The 13,292-nt window shown below is 42.7% G+C and overlaps 1 protein-coding gene across 3 annotated transcripts in view; it reads right to left on the bottom strand.

The window, feature by feature from the left end:
• Positions 1–13,292, bottom strand: part of topbp1 (DNA topoisomerase II binding protein 1) — a 114,486-nt gene that overhangs the window by 33,922 nt on the left and 67,272 nt on the right. For all 3 annotated transcript variants that reach the window (XM_073023860.1, XM_073023859.1, XM_073023861.1), the window contains exon 19: positions 616–721. In XM_073023860.1, the coding sequence (XP_072879961.1) occupies positions 616–721 (106 nt within the window). The remainder of the gene's footprint in view (positions 1–615; positions 722–13,292) is intronic.

Here is a 13,292-nt window from a genome sequence, read left to right as displayed (position 1 = left end):
TCTGATGTTAGGAACAGAAACAGAAGATTTTTGTAGAAAATTAAAGCTCATTGTTTAGGAGCTAACATATCAGGATAGAGAGATCACCTGGGTAACTGAAATGTGGGAGCAAAACAAGAACTTGTATTCATATAGCAAATGCACCATGTAGCATTTTCAAGAAGCAAACAGACACCTAATCAGGAAACGTCTATTCAATTACTGAATGTCATATAGGCAGTCAAACAGTTTTGAGAGGGATCATAATAGTAGATAAATAGAACAAGTTGTCTTACACAGTACATGAAGACAGTAAGTGTAGGGAAACTGGAATAGTTTACAGAGGTTGGTTTAGTGTTAGCAGTTGAAGACAAATACATACATACAGGATTTTCCTATATGCTGTTTAAATAAATACTCTTACAATCATGAAGGTTAAGGGTCTGTACAAACATTAATCCATCTGGCTGAGCATTAATCTATTATTAATGAAACAATATTTTCAAGAATACAATGCCAAAATTCAGATAATATTAAATCATCAAAAAGTGTTTGCTTGTTAATGAGTGGCAGTAAGCAGAAACAAATACTGAGGCGAATCGATTTGGTGGATGATAATTAACAAACTCTCATTACCTCCAAAACCTTCATTTTGAGGATTTTTTCCCTCCTGGAGAGTTTGCTCATTACTTGACTTTTCCTCACTTTCACACTCAACTTGCTCATCCACTGCGGCAGTTGTCTGGAAAAAAAATCCATCAAAATCATAAAACAGTAAAATTATGTTTAATTTACGTTAATAACAAAATATGGTACAATTCTTGAGATAGAACGAATTTACTTTGACAAATCAAATAACTAAGGCTGTAGAAAGACTTGTAAACTAAACAAGGGCAATCTGCATGCTACAGAGAGGTTACATTCCTAGAAAACTCTTTGGTACGATTTTTTGCACCATGAAATCCTATGAAGCAAGATGAATCTGCCTTGCTAGTTGCTTACTGAACCTGCTCGTTAACTTTGTGATTTGTATACAACCCACTGAATCAGAATCAGATCAAAATATATGATATCTTTTCAATTTCTCACCATTTAAAAAAGGTTACGACCTGTTTTTCTACCAAAGGTGACCACACTTTTATACACATTATATTCCATCAGCAATGCACTTGCTTGTCTACAGCCTGATGAAGATATTCTGGATCCTCATTACAATCCACTCTGCTGCCAAGCTTTGAAAATCTATTACTTGATCCTCATTTAAATCACAGTTGTACCATAGGTGCCAAACAGCATCATCCACTGTGACACTTAACTAGTCACAACCTTTCAATGCAAAGAAATCCCATTTATGCCCAAGCTTTGTTTTACTCAACCCACCAGTCTACTACCACCTTTGCACCCCAAGTTTGTTTAGTAATCCCTTGTGGCCATCTTTTCAAAGGTCTGAAAGATATGAAAGGGATCAGAAATGGAGAGAGTGAGCAGTTTCAAGTTCCTGGGTGTCAAGATCTCTGAGGATCTAACCTGGTCCCAACATATTGATGCAGTTATAAAGAAGGCAAGACAGTGACTATGCTTCATTAGGAGTTTGAAGAGATTTGGTATGTCAACAAATACACTCAAAAACTTCTACAGTTGTACTGTGGAGAGCATTCTGACAGGCTGCATCACTGTCTGGTAAGGGGGGGGAGGGGGTTACTGCACAGGACCGAATGAAGCTGCAGAGGGCTGTAAATCTAGTCAGCCCCATCTTGGGTACTAGTCTACAAAGTACCCAGGACATCTTCAGGGAGCAGTGTCTTGGAAAGACAGCGTCCGTTATTAAGGACCTCCAGCACCCAGGGTATCCCCTTTTCTCATTGTTACCATCAGGTAGGAAGTACAGAAGCCTAAAGACACACACTCAGCTATTCAGGAACAGCTTCTTCCCCTCTGCCATCCGATTCTTAAATGGATACTGAATCCTTTGACACTACCTCACTTTTTAAAATATGCAGTATTTTTGCTTTTTGCATGTTTTTAAAAAATCTATTCAATATACATATACTGTAATTGATTTACTTGTTTATTTATTTATTTATCTTCTAGATAATGTATTGCATTAAACTGCTGCTGCTGTTAAGTTAACAAATTTCATGTCACATGCTGGTGATAATAAACCTGATTCTGATTCTATATCTATTCTGATAGATGCAGCCTCAAAATATAATACCATAAGACATAGGGGCAGAATTAGGCCAGCTGCCCCATTGTGACTACTCTGCCATTCCATCATAGCTGATTTCTCAACCCCATTCACCTGCTTCCTGTAATCTTTTGTCACCCTGACTAATCAAAAATCTAATATCTCTGCCTTCAAAATAAACTCGATGACTTAGCCTCCACAGCTGTCTGTGGCAATGAATTCCATAGATTCACCACCCTTTGGAAAAAGAAATTCCTCTTCATCTCTGTTCTAAATGGACATCCCTCTACTCTAAGGCTGTACACTCTGGTCCTAGACTCTTCCACTATAGGAAATATCCTCTCGACATCCTCTCTGTCTAGGCTTTTCAATATTCAATAGGTTTCAATGAGAGTCCCCCTCAGTCTTCTAAACTCCAGCGAGTACAGTCCATCAAAACATTCCTCATATGTTAACCCTTTCATTCCCAGAATGTCAAGAACCTTCTCTGGACCCTTCCAATGCAAGCAATTCTTTTCTTACGTAAGGGACCCAAAATGGCTCATGATACTCCAAGAGTGGTCTGACCAATGCTTTATAAAGTTTCAGCATCACATCCTTGCTCTTATATTCTAGTCCTCTTGAAATAAATGCTAACATTGCATTTGCCTTACTTACCACTAACTCAACCTGCAAATTAACCCTCAGGGAATCCTGCATGAGAACTCTGATGTTTGAATTTTATCTTCATTTAGAAAATAGTCCACACCTTTATTCCTTCTACAAAATGCATAACCATACACTTCCCTTCACTATATTCCATCTGCCACTACTTTGCTCATTCCTGCTATCTGTCCACATTCTGCAGACTCCCTGCTTTATCAACACTATCTGTCCTACAACCTATCTTTGTATTATCTGCAAACCTGGCTACAAAGCCATCAATTATGTCATCCAAGTTGTTGACCTATAATGCGCAAATAAGCTTTCCCAATACTGACCCCAGCAGCCAAACAGGATAGCAAACTTTATTCAGACTCTGCCTCCTGCTGTCAGGCATTCTTCTATCCATGCTAGTATCTTTCCTGTAATACCATGGGCACTTATTTTGTTGAGTAGTCTCATGAGTGGGACATTGTCAAATGCCTTCTGAAAATCAAAGTAACATCCACTGACTCTCCTTTGTGTGCACTGCCTGTTATTTCCTCAAAGAATTCCAACAAATTTGTCAGGCAAGATTCCCCCTTAAGGAAACAATGCTGACTTTGGCCTACATGTGCCTCCAAGTACCCCAAAACATCATAATTCATAATGGACTCCAATATCTTCACAACACTGAAGTCAGGCACCTATGCAAAAAAGTACAGTCGATGCTTTGGACTGAAACCCTTCGGTAGGACTGGAGAAAAAAAAGCAGAGGAATAGATTTAAAAGGTGGGGAGGGGAGAGAGAAACACCAATTCCTGCATTCCGCAGGGATTGCTCTCTACATGACTCCCTTGTCTATTCGTCCCTCCCCACTGATCTTCCTCCTAGCACTTATCCTTGTAAGTGGGACAAGTGTTACACCTGCCCCTACTCCTCCTCCGTAAACAGTCCTTCCAGGTGAGGCAACACTTCACCTGCGAGTCTGTTGGCGTCATTTACTGTATCAGCTGCTCCTGGTGTGACCTCTCGTATATCGGTGAGACCCGACATAGACTGGGAGACCGCTTCACTGAGAATCTACACTCTGTCCACCAGAAAAAGCAGGGTCTCCCAGTGGCCACCCATTCTAATTCCACTTTCCATTCCCATTCCAATATGTCTATCCATGGCCTCCTCCACTGTTTTGATGAGGCCACACTTAGGCTGGGGGAAACAACACTTTATATTCCATTTGGGTAGCCTCCAAACTGACGGTATGAATATCGATTTTTCAAACTTCCGGTAATGCCCACCCCAACCTACCTTCACCATTTCCCATCCCCTTTACCCTCCTCTTACCTAATCTCCTTGCCCACCCATTGCCTCCCTCTGGTACTCTTCCCCCGTTTTTCTTCCATGGCCTTCTGTCTCTCACCAATCAACTTCCTAGCTCTTTACTCCACCCTTCCCCCTCCCAGGTTTCACCTATCAGCTCTCTTCCTTCTCCCAACATTTTAAATCTACCCCTCAGCAGCATTGTTTCTCCAGTCCTGCCAAAGGGTTTTGGCCCAAAATGTTGACTGTACTTTTTTCCAGAGATGCTTTCTGGCCTGGCTGAGTTCCTCCAGCATTTTGTGTGTGGGCTCAACCACCAGCTGCTCTAAAAAGACAACTCATAGAAACATAGAAAGCCTACAGCTCAACACAGGCCCTTCAGCTAACAGAGCTATGCTGAACATGTCCTTACTATAGAAAAAACCTAGGGATACCCATAGCCCTCTATTTTTCTAAGCTCCATGTGCTCATTGGCACTCTCCCAATTCTCTCTTTTGGGACTCAGCACCAACCTGATTTTCACAATCTACCTGCACAAGGTAGATCATTTTATCTAGTGCAGTGAGAGATTGGCAGGTATGACATTATGTGCAAGGCTATCGTAACATTGCTCTTTTTACATGCCTTTTCTATCTCATGCTGTAATTTGTATACCACATCCTGGCTACTGTTTGGAGGCCTCCAATCAGGGTCTTTTAACACTTGCAGTTTCTTAAATCTACCCCGAAGGACTCTACACCTTCCAATCCTATGTTACCTCTTTCTAAGGATTTGATTTTTTTTAAACTAACAGAGCCACCCCATCCCCTCTGCCTACCCGCAGAGGAGATGCATGGTGTATCCTTGGATGTTAATCTCCCACTTATGATCTTCTTTCAGCCGTGACTCAGTTTTGCCCACAACATTAATCTCTAACTGCACTAAACAAGATAATCTACCTTATTCCATATACTGAGAGCATTCAAATACACCTTCAGTCATGTATTCATCACCCTTTTCAATTATGCCCCCATATTATACACTTCAACTCATCCCACTGACTGCAATTTTGCCCTATCATCTGCTTGTCCTTCCTCACTTCAACATGTACAGTGGCATGCAGAAGTTTGGGCACCCCGGTCAAAATTTCTGTTACTGTGAATAGTTAAATGAGTAGAAGATGAACTGATCTCCAAAAGTCATAAAGTTAAAAATGAAACATTATTTTCAACATTTTAAGCAAGATTAGAGTATTATTTTTGTTTTATACAATTTTAGAGTGGAAAAAAAGGAAAGGAGAACCATGCAAAAGTTTGGGCACCCCAAGAGATTTCAGCTCTCAGATAACTTTTACCAAGGTCTCAGACTTTAATTAGCTTGTTAGGGCATCATTAGGAAAGGCCAGGTGATGCAAATTTCAAAGCTTTATAAATACCCTAACTCCTCAAATCTCGTCCCAACAATCAGCAGCTATAGGCTCCTCTAAGCAGCGGTCAAGCACTCTGAAAATTAAAATAAATGATACTCACAAAGCAAGAGAAGGCTATAAGAAGATAGCAAAGCGTTTTCAGGTAGCTGTTTCCCCAGTTCGTAATGTAATTAAGAAATGACAGTTAACAGGAACGGTGGAGGTCAAGTTGAGGTCTGGAAGACCAAGAAAACTTTCCGAGAGAACTGCTCGTAGGATTGCTAGAAAGGCAAATCAAAACCCCCATTTGACTGCAAAAGATTTAGCAGACTCTGGAGTGGTGGTGCACTGTTCTACTGTGCAGTGACAGCTGCACAAATATGATCTTCATGGAAGAGTCATCAGAAGAAAACCTTTCCTGCGTCTTCACAAAATTCAGCGTCAGAGGTTTACAAAGGAACATCTAAACAAGCCTGATGCATTTTGGAAACAAGTCCTGTGGACTGATGAAGTTAAAATAGAACTTTTTGGCCGCAATGAGCAAAGGTATGTTTGGAGTAAAAAGGGTGCAGAATTTCATGAAAAGAACACCTCTCCAACTGTTAAGCACAGAGGGGTGGATCGATCATGCTTTGGGCTTGTGTTGCAGCCAGTGGCATGGGGACCATTTCACTGGTAGAGGGAAGAATGAATTCAATTAAATAACACACCGTCTATATAAAAAAAAAGTTGAAGATGAAAAGAGGATGGCTTCTACAATAGGATATTGATCCTAAATACACCTCAAAATCCACAATGGACTATCTCAAGAGGCGCAAGCTGAAGGTTTTGCCATGTCCCCCAACCTAAACATCATTGAGAATCTGTTGATAGACCTCAAAAGATGCAATAGATTACCCCAACAGACTCACAAGTGAAGTGTTGCCTCACCTGGAAGGACTGTTGGGGCCCTGAATGGTGGTAAGAGAGGAGGTGTAGGGACAGGTGTAGCACTTACGCTTGCAGGGATAAGTGCCAGGTGGGAAATCCTTGGAGCAGATGCGGCGGAGACGGAGGAACTGGGAATAGGGAATAGAATTTTTGCATTTGGCAGGGTGGGAAGAGGTATAATCAAGATAGTTATGGGAGTCAGTATGTTTATAGAAGATGTCTATCTCCAGAGATGGAAACCGAGAAATCTGTGGGGAGGGACGTGTGGACCAGACCGTCGCAGAGGGACGATCCCTGCAAAAAGCAGAGGGGTAGAGAGGGAAACTAGAAGCCTTTTGGGCGAAAATCCCCCAAACAAGAATTGAAAGACTCTTAGCTGGCTACAGAAAGTGTTATAAACTCTGATACTTGCCAAAGGTGGTGTTACTAAGTACTGACCATGCAGGGTGCCCAAACTTTTGCTTTGGACCCTTTTCCTTTTTTATTATTTTGAAACTGTAAAAGATGGACATAAAAAAGTAATCTTGCTTAAAATATTAACGAAATATGTCATCTTTAATTTTATGCCTTTTGGAAATCAGCTCATCTTTTACTCGCTTAGCTATTCACAATAACAGAAATTTTGAACAGGGGTGCCCAAACTTTTGCATACCACTGCGCTCTACTTGTCCCATCCTCAGCCTGATCTCCAACAGCTCAAGCAAACCAGCTCAACCTCAGGTTCAGATGTAACCTGTCCTTTTTTGCACAGGTCATACCTTCCCCAGAAGAGATCCCAATGATCCAGAAATCTGAAACCCTGCTCCCTGCACTGTGTCTTCAGCCACACATTCATCTATACAATCATCCTATTTCAGCCCTGACTCACATATGGTACTAGGAGTAATCTACTGTCTACCACCTTGGAGATCCTACTCTTCAGCTAACACACCATTCTGGCCACTATTTCACAGCCACAGATTCACAGAATCTGCTGTCTGTACCCTGTAATTATTGAGTCTCCTACCACTATCGCTCTGACAGACTTTACCCTTCCCTGCTGAGCCACTGGCCCAGCTGCTGCTGCTTCTCTGATGTATCATCCTCCAGCAATATCCTAAGGGGTAGAATTGTTGCTGAGGGAAATGGTCACAAGGTAACCCTGCAATGATTGCCTACTCCTCTTACTTCTCCTAGTGGTCACCCATCTATCTGAAGCCTGCATTCTGGGTGTGACCAACTAAGCAGAATTCTCTTACATAATGTTTGCAGCCTCCAACATGGTCTGGAGTACATCCAGCACTGGTTTCTCAACCTTACATAATGTTTGCAGCCTCCAACATGGTCTGGAGTACATCCAGCACTGGTTTCTCAACCTTGTCAGTCAGGAGCTGAAGTTAGTTGCACTTGCTGCAGATGTTGTCATCAGGTATTCTGAAATCCCACCTCACAGGAGGAACATTCCACTATCTGAACTAACATTCTATTCTGCCTACGCTTGTTATACTTCTCAAGCTTAAGTTCTAGCCTGTGCCTGTTCTCATCCAAACCTGCTAAGCAAAAGCCTGACCACTCACACAATGGCCACTCCAACAATAGCTCTAATATCACGACAGATTTGTCAAACATTGTTTCCCTTTCCTAGTTTCATATTGATTGCCTATGACGTACAAACAAGCTGGATGAACTCAGCAGGTCGGGCAGCATCTGTTGAAAGGAGCAGTCAACGTTTCGGATTGAGACCCTTCGTCAGGACTAAAGAAGGGGGGGAAGGGGCCCTATAAAGAAGGTGGGGGGAGGGTGGAAAACCAATGAGAGGAAAGATCAAGGGGTGGGGGAGGGGAAGCAGGGAGGGGATAGGCAGGTGAGGTGAAGAAGGAATCTAAGGGGAAAGCACTAAGGGTAGTAGAAGGCAGCAGAGTCATGAGAGGTGATAAGCAGCTAGAAGAGGAGACAGAGTGAAGGTGGGATGGGGGAAGGGAGAGGGAGGGAATTACTGGAAGTTGGAGAATTCAATATTCGTACCAAGGGGCTGGAGACTACCCAAACGGTATATGAGATGTTGTTCCTCCAACCAAAGTTTGGCCTCATCATGGCAGTAGAGGAGGCCATGTATGGAGATATCCGAATGGGAATATGAAGGAGAGTTGAAGTGAGTGGCAACCTGGAGATCCTGTCTGCTGTGACGGACGGAGCGTAGGTGCTCGACGAAGCGGTCCCCCAATCTGCGTCGGGTCTCGCCGATGTAGAGGAGGCCACACCGGGAGCATTGGATGCAATAGATTACCCGAACAGACTCACAAGTCAAGTGTTGCCTCACCTGGGCACCTGGGGCCCTGAACGGTGGTAAGAGGGGAGGTGTAGGGACAGGTGTAGCACTTACGCTTGCAGGGATAAGTGCCAGGTGGGAAATCTGTGGGGAGGGACATGTGGACCAGACCGTCGCAGAGGGACGATCCCTGCAAAAAGCAGGGAGGGGTAGAGAGGGAAAGATGTCCTTAGTGGTGGGGTCCTGTTGAAGGTGGCGGAAGTTGCAGAGGATAATATGCTGAATCCGGAGGCTGGTGGGGTGGTAGGTGAGGACAAGGGGGACACGGTCCCTGTTGTGGTGACGGGAGGATGGGGTGAGGGCCGAAGTGCGGGAAATGGAGGAGATGCGGGTGAGGGCATCATTGATGACGGCAGAAGGGAAACTACGATTCTTAAAGAGAGAGGACATTTGGGATGTCCTGGAAAGGAAAGCCTCATCCTTGGAGCAGATGCGGCAGAGACGGAGGAACTGGGAATAGGGAATAGAATTTTTGCATTTGGCAGGGTGGGAAGAGGTATAATCAAGATAGTTATGGGAGTCAGTATGTTTATAGAAGATGTCTATCTCCAGAGATGGAAACCGAGAGATAGAGAAAGGGGCGAGAAGAGTCCAAGATGGACCAAGTGAATTTGAGGGCTGGGTGAAAATTAGAGGCAAAGTCAATGAAATTGACGAGCTCAGCGTGGGTGCAGGAGGCAGCACCAATGTAGTCATCAATGTATCGAAGGAAAAGTTGGGGAGCAGTACCAGTATAGATTTGGAAAATAGACTGTTCCACATAACCCACAAAGAGGCAGGCATAGCTAGGGCCCACGCGCATGCCCATAGCCACACATTTGGTCCGAAGAAAGTGGGAAGAGCCGAAAGAGAAGTTATTAAGTGTGAGTACCAGTTCTGCCAACCTGAGGAGCGTGGTGGTGTTGGGGAACTGGTGAGGTCTATTCAGAAAGTAGCGGAGGGCTTTGAGGCCTTCTTGATTGGGAATTGAAGTGTATAAGGATTGGACATCCATGGTGAAAATGACGCGGTCGGGACCAGGGAACTGGAAGTTATTGAAGAGGTGGAGGGCATGCGATGTACCCCGGATGTAGGTAGGGAGGGACTGAACTATGGGTGACAAAATAGAGTCGAGGTAGCCAGATACAAGTTTGGTGGGACAGGAGCAGGCTGAAACTATAGGCCTACCAGGACAGTCAGGCTTATGGATCTTGGGGAGGAGGTAAAAGCGAGCAGTGTGGGGTGTGGGAATTATGAGTCTTTTGGCTGAGGATGGAAGATCTCTGGAGTTGATAGACATCTTCTATAAACATACTGACTCCCATAACTATCTTGATTATACCTCTTCCCACCCTGCCAAATGCAAATGGTACAGGGGACAATGGTTTGATGTTTTTTGGTTGGGTCCTGTTCCAGGGGTAAGTAAGAGGAGGTGTCAGAGAGCTGCTGTTTGGCCTCACTGAGGTAGAGGTCCATCCGCCAGACCACTACGGCATCACCTTTGTCTGCGGGTTTGATGGTGAGGTTAGGATTAGTGCGGAGAGTGGAGGGCAGTGCGTTCAGAGGGAGTGAGGTTGGAACAGGAGAGAGGAGTGGTGAAGTTGAGACGGTTGATGTTTCGGTGACAATTGGAGATAAAAAGATCGAGTGCAGGTAGAAGGCCTGGTGGGGGTGTCCAGGAGGAGGAGGAGGATTGAAGACGGGAGACTACGACTACTACTATTATGCCTATGACTACTTGCTCGATATGGGTTTCAGCATTTTCGCTATTACTAATGTCATGCCAACTGTTCAACAGTTCCTTATTTTCTCTCTCTGGACTTCTTTAATTCTAGGGCAACATTTGCTACCTTCCATCTGTGGAAATTGTTTTAAATTCTACAGAATTTTGGAAGTTGACCATCAGTACATCCATTATCTTCATAGTGAACCCTTTCAAAGCCCTTGGAAGTAGATCATCAAATCCCAGGAATGTGTCAGCTTTCAGTCTCTTTATTTTTGCAATACTAATTTCTCTGAACATCTCTAGATTTGCATTCCCTCACTATTTCCAAAGTAAGTCTTCTATTAAGAACAAACAGGATATTGCCCAATTTCTTCAATTCTTTATTCCTCAATATATAAAAAACACATTATGCTTAGCTAATCTTCTCCTTTACATATCTGTACATCAACAAAAGCTCCTGTAATCTGTTAGAATGTGCCTTGAAAGCCTTTCATATTCACCTTCCTTATTCTTGGAATACTTCAGTACCCCAGTGCTACATTGTAAAATGTTATAAATCTTTCCATTTTCTTCTATTTTTGGTAATGCTACAAGCTTTTACATTTGAAAGAATATCACTTTTAACTTCTTTTGATAGCTATGGCTGATCACTTTTACAGTTTTTTTGCCTCAAAGTTGAAAAAGTCAGCTGTTACTTATTCACTATGATATACTTTAAGATAGCTTTCTCTACCATAGCCAACTCATGCCTTTGTAGTTTGCTTCATTCAGGTTCAAAATCTGCATCAAATTGAAGTAAATAATTTTCAACCATAATTTAACTTTTTATGATCACTCTTCCCTAAAAGACCCTTTAATTACCATATTATTAGGCGTCTCTTTTTCCATTACACAATACAATGTAAACTTTCCTTCCTTGGCTCCTCAACAAAGTTATCTGGAATACATTCCATATATTCATTCTGCTCAATTGGTTTACCCAGTCTATATGTAGATTAAATTCCACACAATCAGATGTTCACTCTAATTTCCTGACTATTCTGTGCCCTACATTACCATTACTGCATTGGGGCCAGGCAGCATACAACTCCCAATATTTTCCTGCTCCTTGTGATTTCTTAACTCCTCCCACATTAACTCATTTCTCTATATCGCAGTCGCTAAATATTAATGAATCGCCACCTCATTATATGTATCAAAATTAATTATCTCAGAATATTTACTTTCTAACCTTGATCCACTGCAACCACACCTCTGTAATGGCGATTATTTGAAGCCCTTGTTTATTTCTGCTTGTGCCATTAATTCATTGTCTTGTCTTCATGCACTCAGTATCAGACTCCAGTTGCCTTTATAACACATTTCCTGCTCTTACGTAATTTTCATATACTATCCCTTCCTAACAGAGATAATCTTATAGAAATGTATAAAATCATGAGAGTGTAGTTAGGATGAATACACTTAGTCTTCTTTCCAGATTGGGATATCAAGAATCAGAGGGCATAAGTTTAAGGTGAGAGGGGAAGATTTTTAAAAGGAACTTGAGTGACTTTTTTTTAAAATGCAAAGGGTGCTATCTATGTGGAATCAGCTGCTAGATGAAGTGGTTGAGGTAGATACAATAATATCTTTTAGAAAAGTTGGGTAGGTATACTGTTACGCCCGTGGCCCCCTCCTTTTTGAGAATCGCAGGATCGCTATTGATTCGAGTCAGGAGACCCAGGAAATGAGAAAAAGACATGCAGAATCCACAAAGAGTTTGGAATGTGTCCTGGCCTCTGAAAGGCGGAACCATTGATAACGGCTATTGTCTCTTGGAGATGGAATTGTGTATTGAATCCTGTACGATACCTCGAAACCCCTAGGCAATGAACCGGGGGGGGGGGGGGGGGGGTTGGTGGAGGGATTGCATCATCCCACCCTGATTGACATCTGAGACCCTGTGAGTCAGGATAAAAGAGGGTCTGAGGAACAGCCCCTTTGGACGCACCAGAAGAAACGCTAGCGATCCCGTAATAGCAAAAACTGGTGGAAAGGCCACGTGTGTCCTTTTCCATTTGCCCCGGAATCGGTGGGCCCTTTACCACGGCAGAACGGTTTTTAGCTAACAACGGGGAAATCAACTCCCAATGACTCTCGAAGGATTGACATCATAAAAGGAATGGGCAAGTTTTAACCCGTCTTTCTCTCCAACCAAAAAGCTGCAGCTTGAATGAACTACAGTGACTTTTATATTTCCATCGGACAATACATTATCCCCTAGACAACGATAGAGCTATTTCTTATTGATTATTATTATACCCGTGCTTTTAGATTTAGTATTGACAAAGTATATTATCTGTATGTTTGCATTGATATTATTTTGTGTATTTTTATCAACAAATACTGTTAAAAATAGTACCATCAGACTTCAACGGACCTCTCTATCTTTGCTGGTAAGTGACCCAGTTACGGGGTACATAACAATACATATTGGAAAGGTTTAGAAGGTCATGTGTCAAATGCTGGCAAGTGGGACTAGCTGGGGTGGGGCATCCAGGTCTGCATGGACTAGATGAGCCAAAAGACCTGTCTCTGTACTGTAGCGCTCCATGACTCTAAAATACTTATTTTTTTGCCCTGAAAGGTAGCCGTTTATTTCTGACTATGACCTTGTGCCTGGACACCTCAGCCACAAATAACTTCATCTGTTCATCTAACCTGTTAGGCTATGTCAGAATTTTGTAAGTTTTGTTGAGATCACCATTCAGCATAAACTGTAGGGCCTAGTCGAATTAAAGTTTTCCTCAGAGAAAACAGTGCCCCATCTCAAGAGTGATTCTGGCGAACTTTCATTGAGATCTTGCTAGTGCAT

Source organism: Hemitrygon akajei, chromosome 20 (genome assembly GCF_048418815.1).
Source record: "Hemitrygon akajei chromosome 20, sHemAka1.3, whole genome shotgun sequence".
NCBI classification, from domain to species: Eukaryota; Metazoa; Chordata; class Chondrichthyes; order Myliobatiformes; family Dasyatidae; genus Hemitrygon; species Hemitrygon akajei.
This window is presented reverse-complemented; position numbering and strand designations above follow the sequence as displayed.